The sequence below is a fragment of the Phaenicophaeus curvirostris genome, unplaced genomic scaffold, assembly GCF_032191515.1.
Source record: "Phaenicophaeus curvirostris isolate KB17595 unplaced genomic scaffold, BPBGC_Pcur_1.0 scaffold_73, whole genome shotgun sequence".
In the NCBI taxonomy this organism is placed as follows: domain Eukaryota; kingdom Metazoa; phylum Chordata; class Aves; order Cuculiformes; family Cuculidae; genus Phaenicophaeus; species Phaenicophaeus curvirostris.
Genome location: NW_027206695.1, coordinates 63,107 through 84,782, shown reverse-complemented (window position 1 = coordinate 84,782; position 21,676 = coordinate 63,107). Strand labels below are relative to the sequence as shown.

Genomic DNA, 21,676 nt, shown 5'->3' with positions numbered 1-21,676 from the left:
GTCGGGGCCCTGGAGGACCGGAAGCGGCGGGTCGAGACTCTCTGGGCCGCGTCTCTGTGGTCGCGCCGGCCATGCCGAGGGGAGCGAGGCCCGCGGGGCGGCAGGAGGAATGGCGGGGGGGGGACGACGAGGAGGAGGAGCAGCAGCAGCGAGGTGAGGGGGGACCGTGGGTAGGGAGGGCTCCGGAGCCTCGGAATGGGGGGGCGTGGGGAGTTGGTGGGGGGAAGGGGGGGGAGGGGGGGAGCCCTGAGGGGGGAGGGGAGGGGGCTGAGAGGGGAGGGGCCTGGGGGGAGGGGGCTACTATGGGGTAAGGAGGGGTCTGTGGGGATTGGGGAGGGGGCTGCTATGGGATGGGGAGGGGTCTATGGGGATTGGGGGGGTCTGGAGGCAGGGGAGGGGGCTGGAGAGTAGGGGAGGGGGTGAGGAGTCTGGAGACAGGGGAGGGGTTTATGGGTATTGGGGGTGTCTGGAGACAGGGGAGGGGGTGCTTATGGGGTGGGGAGGGGTTTATGGGGATTGGGGGGGTCGAGTCAGGGGAGGGGGCTGCTATGGGGTGGGGAGGGGTCTGTGGGGATTGGGGGGGGTCTGGAGACAGGGGAGGGGGCTGCTATGGGGTGGGGAGGGGTCTGGAGACAGGGGAGGGGGCTGCTATGGGGTGGGGAGGGGTCTATGGGGATTTGGGGGGGTCTGGAGACAGAGGAGGGGGTGGCTATGGGGTGGGGAGGGGTCTATGGGGACTGGGGGGGGTCTGGAGCCCCCTGGGGGGGTCAGGGGGAGTTGGACCCCTTAGGGAGAGTTTGTGGAGGCAGAGGAGGGGTTTGGGGGGGACTGGACCCCCCGGGTGAGGGGGTTTTGGGGGGGTTGGACCCTTGGGTAGGGGTCTAGGAAGGCAGGAGAGAGGTTTGGGGGGGATGGAGCCTCCAGGAGGAGGCGTTTATTCGAGGGGGGGAGCTGGGGGGAAGCGATGGGGGGGCTGGGGAGCTTCATATGAGGGAAGGAGTCAGGGAGGGGCTGGATACCCTGGGGAGGGGGTTTGGGGGAGGCTGTGGGGAGAACAGGGGGGGCAAACAGCCAGGGAGGGTGATTTGGGGGGGGGTAGGAGGGGTCTGTGGGAAGAAAAGGGGCTCATGTCCCTGTGGAAGGGGGAAAGGGGGGGAATCTATGGGGGAAAGGGGGGAGCTGGAACCCCCCAGAGGGTCCCTGGGGGGCAGGAGGGGCGCTGGTGTCCCTCTCGAAGTGTGGAGGGGGGGAAAACACGGTGCCCCCCCCCCTCATCTTCCTCAGAGCAACCAGTGAGGAAGGGCCGGAAGGATCGACGAGGCAAGAAATCGGTGAGGATTCTCCCCCCCTAATTTTGACCCCACCTTGTCCTGTCCCCCCATCCTCAAGCCCCCCCATCCCAACCCCCACCCGCTGCTCTGACCCCCCTCAATCTCTTTTCTTTGCGCCCCCCCCCCCAGTTCTTCGAGGAGCTGGCGGAGGAGAAACCAGCACCTGCAGAAGTTCCAGAGCCCCCGGAGAAGGAGGCGCCGCCCCAGCAGGTTTATTAAGGCTGAGTTAATTAGGGAGGGGAAGCCCTAATGAGCGGCAGGGTGGGGCTGGAGGAGGAGCTGAAATGGGGGGGGGGGGGGGTTGGGAGGGGCTGAAAATGGGGTTTGGGGACATTGGGGTGACAAGGACTTGGAGATTTAATTCCAGCTGGAGACCCGTCACAAGGGGTCCTGGAAGGGCTTCAGGGGGTCTCAGGGGGTTCTTGAGGGGTCCTGGGTGTCCTAGAGGGGTTCTGGGTGGCTCTTGAGGGGTTCTGGAAGGCCTTCAAGGGGTCTCTGGGGGCCCTAGAGGGGTTCTGGGTGTCCTAGAGGGGTTCTGGGTGGCTCCTGAGGAGTCCTGAAAGGCCTTCAAGGGGTCTTAGGGGGTTCTCGAGGGGTTCTGGGTGTCCTAGAGGGGTTCTGAGTGGCTCCTGAGGGGTCCTGAAAGGCCTTCAAGGGGTCTCAGGGGGTTCTCAAGGGGTTCTGGGTGTCCTAGAGGGGTTCTGGGTGGCTCCTCAGGGGTCCTGGAAGGCCTTCAAGGGGTCTCAGGGGGCCCTAGAGGGGTTCTGGAAGGCCTTCAAGGGGTCACAGGGGGTTCTCGAGGGGTTCTGGGTGGCTCCTGAGGGGTCCTGGGTGTCCTAGAGGGGTCCTGGGTGTCCTAGAGGGGTCCTGGGTGTCCTAGAGGGGTCCTGGAAGGCCTTCAAGGGGTCTCTGGGGGCCCTAGAGGGGTCTCTGGGGGCCCTTGAGAGGTTCTGGGTGGCTCCTGAGGGGTCCTGGAAAGCCTTCAAGGGGCCGCAGAGGGTTCTCGAGGGGTCCTGGGTGTCCTAGAGGGGTCCTGGAAGGCATTTGAGGGGTCTCAGGGGGCTCTTGAGGGGTCCTAGAGGGATTGTAGGTGGCTCCAGAGCACCAGTGGTGTCTCCAGGGCTCGGTGCTGGGTGCTGTTCATCGTCAATGACCTGGATGAAGGCATCAAGACTTTTGAAGGTCTCAAGCTGTGTTGGGGTATTTAGGTTGGACACGAGGAGGAATTTGTTTTCTGGAAAGGTTCTCAGGTCCTGGAATTGCTGTTCAGAGCAGGGATGGAGTCCGCATCCCTAGAAAAGTTTAACAGACTGGTAGATGAGATGCTCAGAGACGTGGTTTAGTGGTAAATGAGGGCAATGGATGGATTTGTTGATTTAGGAGGTCTTCCAACTTGGTGATTCTATGATTTTATGTAATTAACGAGGGGTTCAACGAGGTTTTCTTCTCTCCCAGGCTTCCCGGCGGAAACGAGATCGGCGGAAAGAGCGTCAGCGGCCGGGGCCGAAGCCTGAGGAGGAGGACGAGGAGGAGGAAGAGCTCAGCCGGCGCCTGCAGGAGCTGGCGGCCGCGGGCAGCGAGGAGGAGGAGGAGGAAGGTGAGGTTTGAAATGCTGGGGGGGGGGGCTTTAAATACCACCCCCAAGCCCAGAGCAGCGAGTCCCTGAGCCAGAGCGTCCCCACCAGGAAGTGGTGGCAAGGGGCCGCTCTAGGCCGTGGAGGAGCGCAGCTCTATGATCCTTTGCTAACCCCCTTTTACAGCCCCGGCCCCCAGGAAAGGAGGGAGGAGGAGGAAGGTGAGCGCCTGGTGGGGGGGTCTGAATGCAAGAGGGGACCCCGAAATAGGGCGGGGGGGGAAGGAAAAGCTCCCCCTGACGCTGTCCGGCTGCCCCCTCGCAGGGCGGCAACGTCTTCGCAGCGCTGAGCCAGGGGCAGAGCGAGGAGGAGGAAGAGGAGGAGGAGGACGAGAAGAAGAAGAAGGATGAAGGCTCACGGGCTGGCAAGGGCAAAACCAACAAGGTGAGGCCGTACCCGGCTGCCTGGGGGGCTCGGGGGCACCCCAAAAGGGCTGTGGTGTCCTAGAGGGGTCCCCCCTTTCCGATGGCCCAGGAGGAAGAGGAGAGCGAGAAGAAGAAGAAGAGCAAGAAAAATGAGAAGCTCAAGGGGAAGCGGCAGGTGAGGGAGCCAAGGGGGGACACCTCGGAGTTGGAGGAACCCCACATTTTGGGGTCTCACCCCCACATTTTGGGGTCTCACCCCCACATTTTGAGGTCTCACCTATTTCGCTGCTAATTCCTCAGGGAAAAGCTCCCAGCGAGGACGAGGCCGAAGGCTCCGATGAGGACACGCGACCCAAAGGGAAGGTGAGAGGGGGAGGGGGACCCCAAATCCCCCTTCGTTGCAGCTGGGGGGGCTGAACCCCCACCCCACTCAGCCTTATGTCTTCATCCCCCATCACAGAACAAGTTTGCGGCTCTGAACAACGAGGAGGAGGAGGAAGACGAGGCCGAAGAGCCACGGAAAGACAACGAGCCCGTGAGTCGCGCGGGGTGAGGAGGAGAAGTGGGGGGCAGGCGGGGTGGTGGGGGCTCACAGAGGGGGGGGTCTCTCTGCTGCAGGAGGAGGAGGAGGAGCCCGGGAGGAAGGGCGAGCCCGACGCCCGCGTCAGCAAGAAGGAGAAGAAGAAGATGAAGAAGCAGGTAAAGAAACGGAGGCCTGAGGCTGAGGGGCAGGGCCCTGGGGGGGGGGGTTGTGCTGATACCCCCAACCCCAGCCCCTTTTTTCTTTCTTTTCACCCCAAAGATGGAGTACGAGCGCCAAGTTGCCACCATCAAGGCGGCAGCGGCCGCGGGCGAGAACGACTTCTCGGTGTCGCAGGCCGAGCTGTCCTCGCGACAGGCCATGCTGGAGAACGCCTCTGACATCAAGGTGAACCCCAAAGCCTCCCCGGGGACCCCAAAACCCCCTCAATTACCCCCTCAGCCGCACCGAATTCCCCCTGGGGACCCCAAAACCCCCCCCCGAGTTACCCTCATGGCTCCTTCAACCACATCGAATCCTCGCTGGGGATCCCAAAACCCCCTAAATCGCCCCTGTGACCCCCTGAATCACCCCAAATCCTCTCTGGGGACCCCAAAACCTCACTTAATCACCCCCTTCCTTCCCCCTAACCCCACTCAGGGGGTACCTGCCACCCCCTTGCCTTGGAAAGGGGGTCTTTCCCATGCCCCCCCCCTCCGATGTGAAGGTGGTACCTTCCATCCCATTTCCATGCTTGGAAAGGGGGGGCCTGGGCTGTACCACTGTGTCAGGAGAAGGGGGGTTGCACCTTGGCGGTGTGAGGGGGGGTGTTAGGGGGATGTGGGGGACGTGGAGGGGGCTCTTGGAACCATGAGGGGGGGACGTCTGGGGATTGGGGGGATGGTTCTTGGGGCCATGGAGGGTTTTGGGGGGCCGTAGGGGGGTTCTGGGGGCCGTGGGGGTGGTTCTGGGGGCCATGGTGGGTTTTTTGGGGCCATTGGGGTGGTTCTGGGGGCCGTGGGAGTTTTTTTGGGGCCATGGGGGTGGTTCTGGGGGTCATTGAGGGGTTTTGGGGTTCATGGGGGAGGTTCTGGGGGCCATGGTGGGTTTTTTGGGGCCATGGGGGTGGTTCTGGGGGCCATGGTGGGGTTTTGGGGCCATGGGGGTGGTTCTGGGAGCCATGGAGGGGTTTTTGGGGTTCATAGGGGAGGTTCTGGGGGCCACGGTGGGTTTTTTGGGGCCATTGGGGTGGTTCTGGGGGCCGTGGGAGTTTTTTTGGGGCCATGGGGGTGGTTCTGGGGGTCATTGAGGGGTTTTGGGGTTCATGAGGGAGGGTCTGGGGGCCATGGTGGGTTTTTTGGGGACATTGGGGTGGTTCTGGGGGTCATTGAGGGGTTTTGGGGTTCATGGGGGAGGTTCTGGGGGCCACGGTGGGTTTTTTGGGGCCATTGGGGTGGTTCTGGGGGTCATTGAGGGGTTTTGGGGTTCATGAGGGTGGTTCTGGGAGCCTTGGAGGGGTTTTTTGGTGCCATTGGGGTGGTTCTGGGGGCCGTGGGGTTTTTTTGGGGGCCATTGGGGTGGTTCTGGGGGTCATAGAGGGGTTTTGGGGTTCATGGGGGAGGTTCTGGAGGCCATGGTGGGGTTTTGGGGTCATTGGGGTGGTTCTGGGAGCCATGGAGGGGTTTTTGGGGTTCATAGGGGAGGTTCTGGGGGCCACGGTGGGTTTTTGGGGGCCATGGGGGTGGTTCTGGGGGTCATTGAGGGGGTTCTGGGGTCCACAGAGCGGGGTGCTGGGGTCTATGGGGGGTTCTTGGAGCCACGGGGTGGGTTCTTTGGGCCATGGGGTGGGGGGGGGGGGTCTGGGGGCCATGAAGGGGTTTTGGGGGCCACGGGGGTGGTGTCCGTGACCCCCCACTCTGTTCCTGGAGCAGCTGGAGAAGTTCAGCATCTCGGCTCACGGGAAGGAGCTCTTCGTCAACGCCGACCTCTACATCGTGGCCGGGCGCCGCTACGGCCTCGTGGGGCCCAACGGGTGGGTGTCCCCAGCCCCCCAACTTTGGGGGTGCCGGGGGTGGGGGGGGGGGGGTCGTTACGACCCCCGCTCTCCGCGGGGTTCGAGCTTCGCTTCCCCGGCAGGAAAGGGAAGACGACGCTGCTCAAACACATCGCGAACCGGGCCCTGAGCATCCCCCCCAACATCGACGTCCTGCTCTGCGAGCAAGGTGGGTTTGGGGAGGGCCACGTACCCCAAAAACACTTGGGGTCCCCCCAGAACTCCCCCAAAGACTCGTGATTCTCCCCCAAACTCCTCAAATCTCCCTCGAAAACTCTTTGAGTTCCCCCAAAACTCCCCGAAGACTTGTGATTCTCCACTAAAACTCCTCAAATATCCCCCAAAAATACTTGAGGTCTCCCCAAAACTCCCATGATTGTCCCCCAAACTCCTCAAATCTCACCCAAAAACACTTGAGGTCCCCCCAGAACTCCCCCAAGACTCGTGATTCTCCCCCAAACTCCTCAAATTTCTCTGAGAAACACTTGAGGTGCCCCCAAAACTCCCATGATTCTTCTCCAAACTCCTCAAATCTCCCCCAAAAACTCTTGAGTTCCCCCAAAACTCCCCGAAGACTTGTGATTCTCCACTAAAACTCCTCAAATATCCCCCAAAAACACTTGAGGTGCCTCCAAAACTCCCGTGATTCTCCTCCAAACTCCTCAAATCTCCCCCAAAAACTCTTTGAGTTCCCCCAAAACTCCCCGAAGACTCATGATTCTCCCCCAAACTCCTCAAATTTCTCTGAGAAACACTTGAGGTCCCCCCAAAACTCCTGTGATTCTCCCTCAAACTCCTCAAATCCCCCCACAATTGCCTCAAACTGCTGGAAATGGCCCCTAAATGCCCCAAACTGCCTCTAACTGCCCCAACGTTGGCCCAGACTGCTTGAAATTGCCCCAAAATTGCCCCAAACTGATTGGAATTTGCCCTTTCTGCTTGAAATTGCCCCCAAATCACCCCACAATTGCCCCAAATCACCCCACAATTGCCCCAAACTGCTGGAAATTGCCCCTAAATGCCCCAAACTGCCTCTAACTGCCCCCACGTTGGCCCAGACTGCTTGAAATTGCCCCAAAATTGCCCCAAACTGATTGGAATTTGCTCTTTCTGCTCGAAATTGCCCCCAAATCACCCCACAATTGCCCCAAATCACCCCACAATTGCCCCAAACTGCTGGAAATTGCCCCAAATCACCCCACAACTGCCCCAAATCACCCCACAATTGCCCCAAACTGCTGGAAATTGCCCCTAAATGCCCCAAACTGCCTCTAACTGCCCCCACGTTGGCCCAGACTGCTTGAAATTGCCCCAAAATTGCCCCAAACTGATTGGAATTTGCCCTTTCTGCTCAAAATTGCCCCCAAATCACCCCACAACTGCCCCAAATCACCCCACAATTGCCCCAAACTGCTGGAAATTGCCCCAAATCACTCCACAATTGCCCCAAACTGCTGGAAATGGCCCATAAATGCCCCAAACTGCCCCAAATCACCCCACAATTGCCCCAAATCATCCTATAATTGCCCCAAATCACCCCACAATTGCCCCAAACTGCTGGAAATGGCCCCTAAATGCCCCCAACTGCCCCAAATCACCCCTCAATTGCCCCAAACTGCTGGAAATCACCCTAGCCTGCCCCAAATCACCCCCCAACTGCCCCAAATCACCCCCCAACTGCCCCAAATCACCCCACAATTGCCAACTGCCCCAAATCACCCCACAATTGCCCCAAACTGCTGGAAATTGCCCCAAATCACCCCACAACTGCCCCAAATCACCCCACAATTGCCCCAGGCTGCTGGAAATCACCCCAACCTGCCCCAAATCACCCCGCAACTGCCCCAAATCACCCCACAATTGCCCCAAATCACCCCATAATTGCCCTAAATCACCCCACAATTGCCCCAAACTGCCCCAGATCACCCCCCAACTGCCCCAAATCACCCCACAATTGCCCCAAATCACCCCACAACTGCCCCAAATCACCTCACAATTGCCCCAAATCACCCCACAATTGCCCCAAACTGCTGGAAATGGCCCCTAAATGCCCCAAACTGCCCCAAATCACCCCACAATTGCCCCAAACTGCTGGAAATGGCTCCTAAATGCCCCCAACTGCCCCAGCGTTGGCCCAGACTGCCCCAAATCACCCCACAATTGCCCCAAATCACCCCACAACTGCCCCAAATCACCTCACAATTGCCCCAAATCACCCCACAATTGCCCCAAACTGCTGGAAATGGCCCCTAAATGCCCCCAACTGCCCCCGACTGCCCGAAATTGCCCCAAAGTCGCCCCAAACGGCCCCAACTGGCCCCCGACCCCCCCCCAATTCCCCCCCCCCTTCCTCTCTCTCGGGGCAGAGGTGGTGGCGGACGAGACGCCGGCGGTGCAGGCCGTGCTGCGCGCCGACACCAAGCGGCTGCGGCTGCTGGAGGAGGAGAAGAAGCTGCAGGCGCTGCTGGAAGGAGGCGACGACGCGGCCGGCGAGCGCCTGGAGAAGGTTTGGGGACGGGAGGGGACAGCGGGGACCCCTCCCGGGACCCACCCACTTTCGTTCTCCTCACCCCCGGCTCCCCCCTCCTCGTTAGGTGTACGAGGAGCTCCGAGCCATCGGGGCGGCCGCCGCCGAGGCCAAGGCCAGGAGGATCCTGGCGGGTTTGGGCTTCAACCCCGAGATGCAGAACAGGGCGACCCGCAAATTCTCCGGAGGCTGGAGGATGAGGGTGTCCCTGGCCAGGTCGGGGACACGAGGGGGACACCGGGGACATGGGACACAAGGAGACACGGGGGACAGCGAGGATGTGGGGGACATTGGGGACATGGGGGACAAGGGGACGGGGGGGACACAGGGGACAGTGAGGACGTGGGGGACAGTGGGGACGGGGGACACAAGGGGACACAGGGGACAATAAGGACGTGGGGGACACTGGGGACGTGGGACACACGGGAGCAGGGGGGGACACAGGGGACATGGGACACAAGGGGACACAGGGGACAGTGAGGATGTGGGGGACACAGGGGACGTGGGACACAAGGGGACACAGGGGACAATAAGGACATGGGGGACACTGGGGACGTGGGACACAAGGGGACAGGGGGGACACACGGGACAGTGAGGACGTGGGGGACAGGGGGGACATGGAACACAAGGGGACAGGGGGGGACACAGGGGACAGTGAGGACGTGGGGGACACTGGGGACGTGGGACACAAGGGGACAAGGGGGGGACACAGGGGACAGTGAGGATGTGGGGGGACGTGGGAGGGATCTGAGGGGGACACTGGGGACATGGGACACAAGGGGACAGAGGGGGGACATAGGAGGGATACGAGGAGGACACTGGGGACATGGGACACAAGGGGACAAGGGGGGGACACGGGACAGTGAGCACGTGGGGGACAGTGGGGACATGGGACACAAGGGGACACGGGACAATAAGGACGTGGGGGACACTGGGGACATGGGACACAAGAGGATGGGAGGGACACAAGGGACATTGAGGACGTGGGGGGACGTGGGAGGGATCTGAGGGGGACACTGGGGACATGGGACACAAGGGGACACGGGACAGTGAGGAAGTGGGGGGACAGGGGAGGGATACGAGGGGGACAGTGGGGACACGGGGGGACAGTGGCAACTAGGGGGACATGGGGGGGACACGGGGCAGTGGGGACACGGGGGGACGCAGGAGGGTGACAGTAAGGACGTGGGGGGACAGGGGGGATGGGGGGGCACTGGGAATGGGGGGGACACTGAGGACATGGGAGGAATACGAGGGGGACAGTGGGGACACCAGGGGGACATGGGGGGGGGGGGCCGCTGGTGACACCGGAGGGGCCGGGAGGGTGGCTGGGGGGGGACACAGGCAGGGGGGGTGACAGGGGTGTCCCCCCAGGGCCCTGTTCATGGAGCCGACGCTGCTGATGTTGGACGAACCCACCAACCACCTCGACCTGAACGCGGTCATCTGGCTCAACAAGTGGGGACAGAGGGGGGGACGGGGACAAAGGGGGGGGGCAGGGGACAAAGAGGGGACAGGGGACAAAGAGGGGACAGGGGACAAAGAGGGGGGACAGGGGGCAAAGAGGGGGGGCGGGGGGCAAAGAGAGGGGACAGGGGGCAAAGGGGGGGGGTAGGGGGCAAAGAGAGGGGGGTAGGGGACAAAGAGGGGGGACAGGGGGCAAAGAGGGGGGGCAGGGGACAAAGAAGAGATAAGAGGGGATAAAGAGGGGGGCAGGGGAGAAAGAGAGGGGACAAAGAGGGGGGACAGGAGACAAAGAGGGGGGCAGGGGACAAAGGGGGGGGCAGGGGACAAAGAGGGGGGACAGGAGACAAAGAGAGGGGACAGGGGGTAAAGAAGGGGGACAGGGGACAAAGGGGGGGCAGGGGGCAAAGGGGGGAGACGGGGCAAAGAGGGGGGATGGGGCAAAGATGGGGGGCAGGGGGCAAAGGGGGGACAGGGGGTAAAGGGAGGGGACAGGGGACAAAGAGGGGGGGCAGGGGGTAAAGGGAGGGGAGAGGGGACAAAGAGGGGAGGCAGGGGACAAAGAGGGGGGACAGGGGGAGGCCAAGGGACAAGGTGGGGGGCAGCGGGGCCAAAGAGGGGGTGAGGGTAGGAGAGGGGAGGAGGGTCACTGCGGGCTGAGCCGTCCCCCAGCGCGGTTCCCCTTGGGAGGGGTGTCATTCCCCCACACCCCCCACCTTGCTCCGGGGTGTCCCCTCTATTCTGGGGTGTCCCCTTTATTCTGGGGTGTCCCCTTTATTCTGGGGTGTCCCCCCTTCCCAGTTACCTCCAGACGTGGAAGAAGACGCTGCTGGTGGTGTCGCACGACCAGGGCTTCCTGGACGACGTCTGCACCGACATCATCCACCTCGACACCCAGCGGCTCTTCTACTACCGGGGCAACTACAGTGCGTTTTGGGGGGGGGGGGGCAAATCTGGGGGGCCCGGGGCAATTAGCAGCCATTAATTACCCCCTCTGCGCAGTGACCTTCAAGAAGATGTATCAGCAGAAGCAGAAGGAGCTGCTCAAGCAGTTCGAGAAGCAGGAGAAGAAGCTTCGTGACCTCAAGGCCGGCGGCAAATCCACCAAGCAGGCGGTGAGCCCTGAGGGTCCCGTCCCTCCTCCCTTTGGGATCCACTCCCTCCTCCCTCTGGGATCCACTCCCTCCTCCCTCTGGGATCCGTCCCCTCCTCCCTTTGGAATCCACTCCCTTCTCCCTCTGGGATCCGTCCCGCTGGGATCCACCGCCTCCCGTGGGAGCTGTTCCCGTGGGATCCGTTCTCTCAGGATCTGCTCGCTCTCTCCCCCTGGGATCCATCGTCTCCTTCCTTTGGGATCTGTTCCCTTGGGATCTTCTCCAATCCTTGGGATCCATTTCCTCTGGGCCTCTCTCCCTCCCTCCTTTGGGATCCAGTCCTTCAGGATCCCCTCCCTCCCTCCTGTGGGATCCAGTCTTTCAGAATCCCCTCTCTCCTTTGGGATCCAGTCCTTCAGGATCCTCTCCCTCCCTCCTGTGGGATCCAGTCCTTCAGGATCCCCTGTCTGTCTCTCCTTTGGGATCTAATCCTTCAGAATTTCCTCTTTCTTTTGGAATCTAATAGTTTAGGATCTCCTCTTTCCTTTGTAATCTAATCCTTCAAGATCCCCTCTCTCTCTCCAGTGGGATCTAATCCTTCAGGGTCTCCTCTTTCCTTTGGAATCTAATCTTTCAGGATCCCCTCTTTCTGTCCTTTGGGATCCAGTCCTTCAGGATCCCCTCTTTCCTTTGGAATCTAATCTTTCAGGATCTCCTCTCTCTCTTCTTTGGGATCCAGTCCTTCAGGATCCCCCCCCTCTCTTCTTTGGGATCCAATCCTTCAGGATCCCCTCTCTCTCTCCTGTGGGATCTAATCCTTCCGGATCCCCTTTCTCCCTCCTTTGGGATCTAATCCTTCAGGATCCCCTCTCTTCTTTGGGATCCAGTCCTTCAGGATTCCCACTGTCTCTGTTCTTTGGGATCCAATCCTTCAGGATCCCCTCTTTCCTTTGGAATCCAATCCTTCAGGATCCCCTCTCTCTCTCCTTTGGGATCCAGTCCTTCAGGATCCGCTTTCTCTCTCCTTTGGAATCTAATCCTTTAGGATCCCCTCTCTCTCTTCTTTGGGATCTAATCTTTCAGGATCCTCTTTCTCCTTTGGGATCTAATCCTTCAGAATCCTCTTTCTCCTTTGGGATCTAACCCTTCAGGATCTCCTCTCTCTCTCCTTTGGAATCCAATCCTTCAGGATCCCCTTTCTCTCTCCTTTGGGCTCTAATCCTTCAGGATCCCTTCTCTCCTTTGGGATCCAGTCCTTCAGGATCCCCTCTCTCCCTCCTTTGCAATCCAATCCTTCGGGATCCACTCCCTTCTTTGGGATCTCATCAGTCCTCAGAAGGATCCAGCGCTGGGTTGGGGGGGGGTCACTGAGCTTGGGGGTGTCGCTGAGTGGATCCCCGAGCGGATCCCCCCCTGCAGGAGAAGCAAACGAAGGAGGCGCTGACGAGGAAGCAGCAGAAGTGCCGGCGCCGCACGGCGGCCGAGGAGGCGGCCGAGGCTCCCGAGCTGCTCAAGCGCCCGCGGGAATACACCGTGCGCTTCACCTTCCCCAACCCGCCCCCCCTCAGCCCCCCCATCCTCGGCCTCCACGGTAACGGGGGGATTGGGGGGGCTGGGGGCGATGGGGGGGGGATATGGGGCACTGGGGGGGGGAGCTAGGGGGCATTTGGGGGGCTTTATGGGGGCCTGGAGTGGGTTTGGGGGTGTTCTTGAGGGCCTGGGGGACACTGGGTGTGGATTTAGGGGTCTTGGGGGGGGGCTGGGGGGCTTTATTGGGGTGTGGGTTAGATTTCGGGGTGTTCTCGAGGGCCTGGGGGGCACTGGGTGTGGATTTGGGGGGCAATAGGGGGGTTATGGAGCCCTGGAGGGGGGCTGGGGGGCACTTGGGGGGCTTTATGGGGGCCTGGAGTGGGTTTGGGGGTGTTCTCGAGGGCCTGGGGGACACTGGGTGTGGATTTAGGGGTCTTTGGGGGGGGCTGGGGGGCTTTATTGGGGCATGGGGTGGGTTTGGGGGTGTTCTGGGGGGCACTGGGTGTGGATTTGGGGGTCTTTGGAGGGGATGTGGGGCATTTGGGGGGGGCTGGGGGGCTTTATTGGGGCCTGGGAAGGGGTTTGGGGGTGTTCTCGAGGGTCTGGGGGGCACAGGGTGTGGATTTAGGGGTCTTTGGAGGGGATTTGGGGTATTTGGGGGTGTTCTCGAGGGCCTGGGGGACACTGGGTGTGGATTTAGGGGTCTTTGGAGGGGATTTGGGGTATTTGGGGGGGCTGGGGGGCGTTATTGGGGCCTGGGGTGGGTTTTGGGGGTGTTCTTGAGGGCCTGGGGGGCACTGGGGGTGGATTTGGGGGGCAACGGGGGGGTTATGGAGCCCTGGAGGGGGGCTGGGGGGCATTTGGGGGGCTTTATGGGGGCCTGGAGTGGGTTTGGGGGTGTTCTGGGGGGCACTGGGTGTGGATTTGGGGGTCTTTGGAGGGGATGTGGGGCATTTGGGGGGGCTGGGGGGCTTTATTGGGGCCTGGGAAGGGGTTTGGGGGTGTTCTCGAGGGTCTGGGGGGCACTGGGTGTGGATTTAGGGGTCTTTGGAGGGGATTTGGGGGGGCTGGGGGGCTTTATTGGGGCCTGGGGTGGGTTTGGGGGTGTTCTCGAGGGCCTGGGGGGCACTGGGTGTGGATTTAGGGGTCTTTGGGGGGGGCTGGGGGGCTTTATTGGGGCGTGGGGTGGGTTTGGGGGTGTTCTGGGGGGCACTGGGTGTGGATTTGGGGGTCTTTGGAGGGGATGTGGGGCATTTTGGGGGGGCTGGGGGACTTTATTGGGGCCTGGGAAGGGGTTTGGGGGTGTTCTCGAGGGTCTGGGGGGCACTGGGTGTGGATTTAGGGGTCTTTGGAGGGGATTTGGGGGGGCTGGGGGGCTTTATTGGGGCCTGGGGTGGGTTTGGGGGTGTTGTCGAGGGCCTGGGGGGCACTGGGTGTGGATTTAGGGGTCTTTGGAGGGGATTTGGGGGGGCTGGGGGGCTTTATTGGGGCCTGGGGTGGATTTGGGGGGCACCGGGGGGTGGATTGAGGGGGGTTCAGGGGAGATTTAGAGGGACTGGGGTTCATTGCGGGGGGGGCTCAGGGAACGCTCGGGGTGCCATGAGGGTTTTGGGGGGGTCTCAGGGTGGATTTGGGGGGCTCGGAGCCCCCCCCCCCAGCTCAGCCCCCCGCTTTCTGCAGGCGTCGACTTCGGCTACGAGGGGCAGGAGCTGCTCTTCAAGAACCTCGACTTCGGCATCGACATGGAGTCGCGGGGTGAGGAACTGGGGGGGCCCTACGGAAACGGGGGAACCCCTGGAGCCCCCCCCTAGTAACTTGGGGTGCTGGAGGGGCCCCCCCGTTTTTCAGCTCCGTTCCCCTCGCTTAGTTTGCATCGTGGGTCCCAACGGTGTCGGGAAGAGCACGCTGCTGCAGCTGCTCACCGGGAAGCTCACGCCGGTAGGGAACCCCAAAAATGATGGGGGGGGGGACCCCAAAAAAAGGGGGGGTGGGGGTGCAGGGAGGGAGGGGGGGGGCATGGATTTGGCGGGGGCACCCCAAAAAAAGGGGGGAGGGGGTGCAGGGAGGAAGGGAGGGGGTGTGGATTTGGGGGGGCACCCCAAAAAAAGCGGTGGGGCATGGATTGGGGGGGGCACCCCAAAAAAAGGGGGGTGAAGGTGCAGGGAGAAGGGGAGGGGGGTGTGGATTTGGGGGGGCACCCCAAAAAGGAGGGTGGGGAGGGAGGGGGGGGGGCATGGATTGGGGGGGGCACCCCGAAAAAAGGGAGGGGGGGAGGGGGTGGGTGTCCTCATGGCGTTTGGGTGGGTTGGGGGGGGGTTTAGGGCTCACAGAGGGTGGTTTTGGGGTGCCCCCCCCCCTAAAAATGAGTCTCTATTGCAGCTGAGGGGGCAGATGCGCAGGAACCACCGGCTGGTGAGGGGGCGGGGCCTGGGGAAGGGGGCGGGGCCTGGGGAAAGGGGGCGGGGCCTGGGGAAGGGGGCGGGGCCTGGGGAAGGGGGCGGGGCCTGGGGAAGGGGGCGGGGCCTGGGGAAGGGGGCGGGGCCTGGGGAAGGGGGCGGGGCCTGGGGAAGGGGGCGGGGCCTGGGGAAGGGGGCGGGGCCTGGGGAAGGGGGCGGGGCCTGGGGAAGGGGGCGGGGCTTAAGCCTGGGGGCGGGGCTTAGCCTGTCCTAGAGCCCCATAGGGGGGCGGCTGCTTCTCTGGGGCTGGCTCAGCCCCTATAGATGAGCCCCATAGGACCCCGAGCCCTGTCCTAGAGCCCCATAGGGGGTGGCTGCTGCTATGGGGCTGGCTCAGCCCCTATAGACGAGCCCTATAGGACCCCGAGCCCTGTCCTAGAGCCCCATAGGGGGGTGGCTGCTTCTATGGGGCTGGCTCAGAGCCTATAGACGAGCCCCATAGGGCCCCGAGCCCTGTCCTAGAGCCCCATAGGGGGTGCGGCTGCTGCTATGGGGCGGGCTCAGAGCCTATAGACGAGCCCCATAGGGCCCCGAGCCCTGTCCTAGAGCCCCATAGGGGGGTGGCTGCTTCTGTGGGGCTGGCTCAGCCCCTATAGATGAGCCCCATAGGGCCCCGAGCCCTGTCCTAGAGCCCTATAGGGGGGTGGCTGCTTCTATAGGGCTGGCTCAGAGCCTATAGACGAGCCCCATAGGGCCCCGAGCCCTGTCCTAGAGCCCCATAGGGGGGTGGCTGCTTCTCTGGGGCTGGCTCAGCCCCTATAGACAAGCCCCATAGGGCCCCAATCCCATGGAGGTTTCGCTAGCCCCCCCGGTGCTGTGGGTAGCCCTGACCCCGCCCCCCGTACCCCGTTTTTCCCGCAGAAAGTGGGGTTCTTCAACCAGCAGGCGGCGGAGCAGCTGCGGCTGGAGGAGACGGCGGCCGAGTACCTGCAGCGCAGCTTCAACCTGCCCCACCAGGACGCCCGCAAGTGCCTCGGCCGCTTCGGCCTCGAGGGCCACGCGCACACCCTGCAGATCGCCAAGCTCTCCGGTGGGGGGGGGACAGGGAGATTGGGGGGGGACAGGGACATGGGGGGGGGGACAGGGATATGGGGGACACGCAGCCCTAGAGAGCCCTGAACAGGTTTAGGGGGGACAGGGACATGGGGGGGACAGGGATATGGGGGGGAAAGGGAGATTGGCGGGGCACAGGGACATGGGAGGGGAAAGGGACATGGTGGGGGACAGGGACATGGGGGGGACACAGGGACATGGGCGGGTGAAAGGGACATGGGGGACACGCAGCCCTAGAGAGCCCTGAGCTGGTTTGGGGGGGACAGGGACATGGGGGGGACACAGGGACATGGAGGGGGAAAGGGATGTGGGGGACACACAGCCTGGTGGCCCTAGAGAGTGCTGAGCTGGCTTTGGGGGACAGGGACATGGGGGGGGACAAGGACATGGGGGGGGAACAGGGACATGGCGGGGGATAGGGACATGGAGAGGGGGACAGGGACATGGGGGGGACAGGGAGATTGGGGGGGACAGGGACATGGGGGACACGCAGCCCTAGAGAGCCCTGAGCTGGTTTGGGGGGGACAGGGACATGGGGGGGACAGGGACATAGGGGACATGCAGCCCTGTGGCCCTAGAGAGCGCTGAGCTGGCTGTGGGGGGACAGGGACATGGGGGGGGGATAGGGACATGGAGAGGGGGACAGGGACATGGCGGGGACAGGGAGATTGGGGGGGACAGGGACATGGGGGGGGGACAGGGATATGGGGGACACGCAGCCCTAGAGAGCGCTGAGCTGGCTGGGGGGGACAGGGACATGGTGGGGGGATAGGGACATGGAGAGGGGGACAGGGACATGGGGGGGACAGGGAGATTGGGGGGGACAGGGACATGGGGGGGGAAAGGGACGTGGGGGACACGCAGCCTGGTGGCCCTAGAGAGCGCTGAGCTGGCTTTGGGGGACAGGGACATGGGGGGTAGAGGGACATGGGGGGGGGACAGGGACATGGGGGGGGACAGGGACATGGCGGGGGACAGGGACATGGGGGACACGCCGCCCTAGAGAGCCCTGAGCTGGTTTGGGGGGGACAGGGACATGGGGGGGGACAGGGACATGGGGGGGGGACAGGGATATGGGGGGGAAAGGGAGATTGGCGGGGCACAGGGACATGGGAGGGGAAAGGGACATGGTGGGGGGACAGGGACATGGGGGACACGCAGCCCTAGAGAGCCCTGAGCTGGTTTGGGGGACACAGGGACATAGGGGACATGCAGCCCTGTGGCCCTAGAGAGCGCTGAGCTGGCTGTGGGGGACAGGGACATGGGGGGGACACAGGGACATGGAGGGGGAACAGGGACATGGGGGGGGGATAGGGACATGGAGAGGGGGACAGGGACATGGGGGGACAGGGAGATTGGGGGGGGACAGGGACATGGGGGACACGCAGCCCTAGAGAGCCCTGAGCTGGCTGTGGGGGACAGGGACATGGGGGGGGAACAGGGACATGGGGGGGGAACAGGGACATGGTGGGGGGATAGGGACATGGAGAGGGGGACAGGGACATGGGGGGACAGGGAGATTGGGGGGGACAGGGACATGGGGGACACGCAGCCCTAGAGAGCCCTGAGCTGGTTTGGGGGGGACAGGGACATGGGGGGGGACAGGGACATGGTGGGGGACAGGGACATGGCGGGGGACAGGGACATGGGGGACACGCAGCCCTAGAGAGCCCTGAGCTGGTTTGGGGGACACAGGGACATGGGGGGGGACAGGGACATGGTGGGGGGATAGGGACATGGAGAGGGGGACAGGGACATGGGGGGGACAGGGAGATTGGGGGGGACAGGGACATGGGGGACACGCAGCCCTAGAGAGCCCTGAGCTGGTTTGGGGGGGACAGGGACATGGGGGGGACAGGGACATAGGGGACATGCAGCCCTGTGGCCCTAGAGAGCGCTGAGCTGGCTGTGGGGGGACAGGGACATGGGGGGGGACACAGGGACATGGGGGGACAGGGACATGGGGGACACGCAGCCCTAGAGAGCCCTGAGCTGGCTGGGGGGGACAGGGACATGGTGGGGGGATAGGGACATGGAGAGGGGGACAGGGACATGGGGGGGACAGGGAGATTGGGGGGGACAGGGATATGGGGGACACGCAGCCCTAGAGAGCCCTGAGCTGGTTTGGGGGGGACAGGGACATGGGGGGGGACAGGGACATGGTGGGGGGATAGGGACATGGAGAGGGGGACAGGGACATGGGGGGGACAGGGAGATTGGGGGGGACAGGGACATGGGGGGGGACAGGGATATGGGGGACACGCAGCCCTAGAGAGCGCTGAGCTGGCTGGGGGGGACAGGGACATGGTGGGGGGATAGGGACAGGGAGAGGGGGACAGGGACATGGGGGGGACAGGGAGATTGGGGGGGACAGGGACATGGGGGGGGAAAGGGACGTGGGGGACACGCAGCCTGGTGGCCCTAGAGAGCGCTGAGCTGGCTTTGGGGGACAGGGACATGGGGGGTAGAGGGACATGGGGGGGGACAGGGACATGGCGGGGGACAGGGACATGGGGGACACGCAGCCCTAGAGAGCCCTGAGCTGGTTTGGGGGACACAGGGACATGGGGGGGGACAGGGACATGGTGGGGGGATAGGGACATGGAGAGGGGGACAGGGACATGGGGGGGACAGGGAGATTGGGGGGGACAGGGACATGGGGGACACGCAGCCCTAGAGAGCCCTGAGCTGGTTTGGGGGGGACAGGGACATGGGGGGGACAGGGACATAGGGGACATGCAGCCCTGTGGCCCTAGAGAGCGCTGAGTTGGCTGTGGGGGGACAGGGACATGGGGGGGGACACAGGGACATGGGGGGACAGGGACATGGGGGACACGCAGCCCTAGAGAGCCCTGAACAGGTTTAGGGGGGACAGGGACATGGGGGGGACAGGGATATGGGGGGGAAAGGGAGATTGGCGGGGCACAGGGACATGGGAGGGGAAAGGGACATGGGGGGGGACAGGGACATGGGGGGGACACAGGGACATGGGCGGGTGAAAGGGACATGGGGGACACGCAGCCCTAGAGAGCGCTGAGCTGGCTGGGGGGGACAGGGACATGGTGGGGGGATAGGGACATGGTGGGGGGATAGGGACATGGAGAGGGGGACAGGGACATGGGGGGGACAGGGAGATTGGGGGGGACAGGGACATGGGGGGGGAAAGGGACGTGGGGGACACGCAGCCTGGTGGCCCTAGAGAGCACTGAGCTGGCTTTGGGGGACAGGGACATGGGGGGTAGAGGGACATGGGGGGGGGACAGGGACATGGGGGGGGACAGGGACATGGCGGGGGACAGGGACATGGGGGACACGCAGCCCTAGAGAGCCCTGAGCTGGTTTGGGGGGGACAGGGACATGGGGGGGGACAGGGATATGGGGGGAAAGGGAGATTGGCGGGGCACAGGGACATGGGAGGGGAAAGGGACATGGTGGGGGGACAGGGACATGGGGGACACGCAGCCTAGAGAGCCCTGAGCTGGTTTGGGGGACACAGGGACATAGGGGACATGCAGCCCTGTGGCCCTAGAGAGCGCTGAGCTGGCTGGGGGGGACAGGGACATGGTGGGGGACACAGGGACATGGAGGGGGACAGGGACATGGGGGGGACAGGGACATGGGGGACACGCAGCCCTAGAGAGCCCTGAGCTGGTTTGGGGGGGACAGGGACATGGGGGGGACACAGGGACATGGAGGGGGAAAGGGACATGGGGGACACACAGCCTGGTGGCCCTAGAGAGTGCTGAGCTGGCTTTGGGGGACAGGGACATGGGGGGGGACAAGGACATGGGGGGGGAACAGGGACATGGCGGGGGATAGGGACATGGAGAGGGGGACAGGGACATGGGGGGGACAGGGACATGGGGGACACGCAGACGTAGAGAGCCCTGAGGTGGTTTGGGGGGGACAGGGACATGGGGGGGACACAGGGACATGGAGGGGGGGACAGGGACATGGGGGGGACACAGGGACATGGGGGGGCACAGGGACCCCCCCTAAGCGCCCCCGTCCCCCCCAGGCGGGCAGAAGGCGCGGGTGGTGTTCGCGGAGCTGGCCTGTCGCGAGCCCGACGTCCTCATCCTGGTGAGACCCCCCCCCGCCAGGGTCCCCCCCACCTAACAGCCCCCTATTTGCCCCCCAAAACCCTTCCCCCCGCCTCACGGACCCCCCCCCCCCAATTCCCCAGGCATCCCCCTCCCCCTAGTAGCACCCCCCAAACCCCTCCTAGTCCCCCCATTCCCCCATTAACCCCCCCAATTCCCCCTTTTCCCCCCCCAGTAGCCCCCCAAAACCCCTCCTAGTCCCCCCATTCCCCCCCTTAACCCCCCAATTCCTCTTTTTCCCCTCCTAAGTCCCCCCTCATTCCTCCTTCCCCCCCAACCCCTCCTAGTCCCCCATTAACCCCCTTAACCCCCCCAATTCCCCCTTTTCCCCCCCTAAGTCCCCCCTAAACCTCCTCCTGTGCCCCCATTCCCCCCCTTAACCCCCCCAATTCCCCCCCTAAGTCCCCCCTCATTCCTCCTTCCCCCCCTAAACCTCCCCTGTGCCCCCATTTCCCCCCTTAACCCCCCCAACTCCCCCCCATTCCCCCTCCTAAGTCCCCCCTCATTCCTCATTGCCCCCCAAACCCCTCCTAGTCCCCCCATTAACCCCCTTACCCCCTAATTCCCTCTTTTTCCCCTCCAAAGTCCCCCCCCATTCCTCCTTGCCCCCCCAAACCTCCCCCCGTACCCCCAATCCCCCCCTTAACCCCCCCAATTCCCCCCCCAGGACGAACCCACCAACAACCTGGACATCGAATCCATCGACGCCTTGGCCGACGCCATCAACGACTATCGGGGAGGTGAGTTTTTTGGGGGGGGGGGGGGTCCTGGGGGTGTCCGGGAGGGGGGGGCCCCCCACGCTGACACCCCCCTCCTCGTCCCCGCAGCCGTCATCGTGGTCAGCCACGACGCCCGCCTCATCACGGAGACGAGCTGCCAGCTCTGGGTGGTGGAGGAGCGCGGCCTCAGCCACATCGACGGCGACTTCGACGACTACAAGCGCGAGGTGCTCGAGGCCCTGGGAGAGGCCGTGGTCGCCCGGCCCCGCGAATGAATCCCACCCCCCACCCCCCCCCCAAAAAAAAAAAAAACCCCAATAAAACCGCTCCCGACAGCAGCCGCGGCGGCATCGGTAGGTTCCAGAGTGAACGGGGTCGATCTGAGGGTCGTCAGTAGGTTCCAGAGTGAACAGGGTTAATCTGAGCATCATCAATGGGGTTAATCTCAGCGTTATCAGTAGGTTCCAGAGTGAACAGGGTTAATCTCAGCGTCATCAGTAGGTTCCAGAGTGAACAGGGTTAATCTCAGCGTCATCAGTAGGTTCCAGAGTGAACAAGGTTAATCTGAGCATCATCAATGGGGTTAATCTCAGTGTCCTCAGTAGGTTCCAGAGTGAACAAGGTTAATCTGAGCATCGTCAATGGGGTTAATCTCAGCGTTATCAGTAGGTTCCAGAGTGAACGGGGTTAATCTGAGCATCATCTACAGGGTTAATCTCAGCGTTATCAGTAGGTTCCAGAGTGAACAGGGTTAATCTGAGCATCATCAGTAGGTTCCCGAGTGAACGGGGTTGATCTGAGGGTCGTCAGTAGGTTCCAGAGTGAAC

At 63.1% G+C, this 21,676-nt stretch overlaps 1 protein-coding gene across 2 annotated transcripts; it reads left to right on the top strand.

Moving 5' to 3' along the window:
- Window positions 1–41: 41 nt before the first annotated feature.
- On the top strand, window positions 42–21,187 carry ABCF1 (ATP binding cassette subfamily F member 1). Of its 2 annotated transcripts, none has more exons than XM_069881949.1 (26): window positions 42–153; window positions 1,285–1,331; window positions 1,461–1,541; window positions 2,787–2,920; window positions 3,090–3,126; window positions 3,230–3,349; window positions 3,440–3,505; window positions 3,631–3,693; window positions 3,791–3,865; window positions 3,949–4,029; window positions 4,133–4,258; window positions 5,782–5,882; window positions 5,987–6,072; window positions 8,270–8,409; window positions 8,498–8,646; window positions 9,805–9,888; window positions 10,696–10,820; window positions 10,897–11,009; window positions 12,408–12,579; window positions 14,199–14,273; window positions 14,386–14,456; window positions 14,898–14,930; window positions 15,836–16,004; window positions 20,046–20,110; window positions 20,798–20,870; window positions 20,958–21,187. In XM_069881949.1, the coding sequence occupies exons 1-26, from the start codon at window positions 72–74 to the stop codon at window positions 21,122–21,124; spliced, it is 2,535 nt and encodes an 844-aa protein (XP_069738050.1). In that variant the 5' UTR covers window positions 42–71; the 3' UTR covers window positions 21,125–21,187. The 2 variants fall into 2 exon arrangements, with proteins under 2 accessions (XP_069738050.1, XP_069738049.1); XM_069881948.1 differs by having other exon boundaries at window positions 2,787–2,928; window positions 3,092–3,126.
- Window positions 21,188–21,676: the final 489 nt, after the last annotated feature.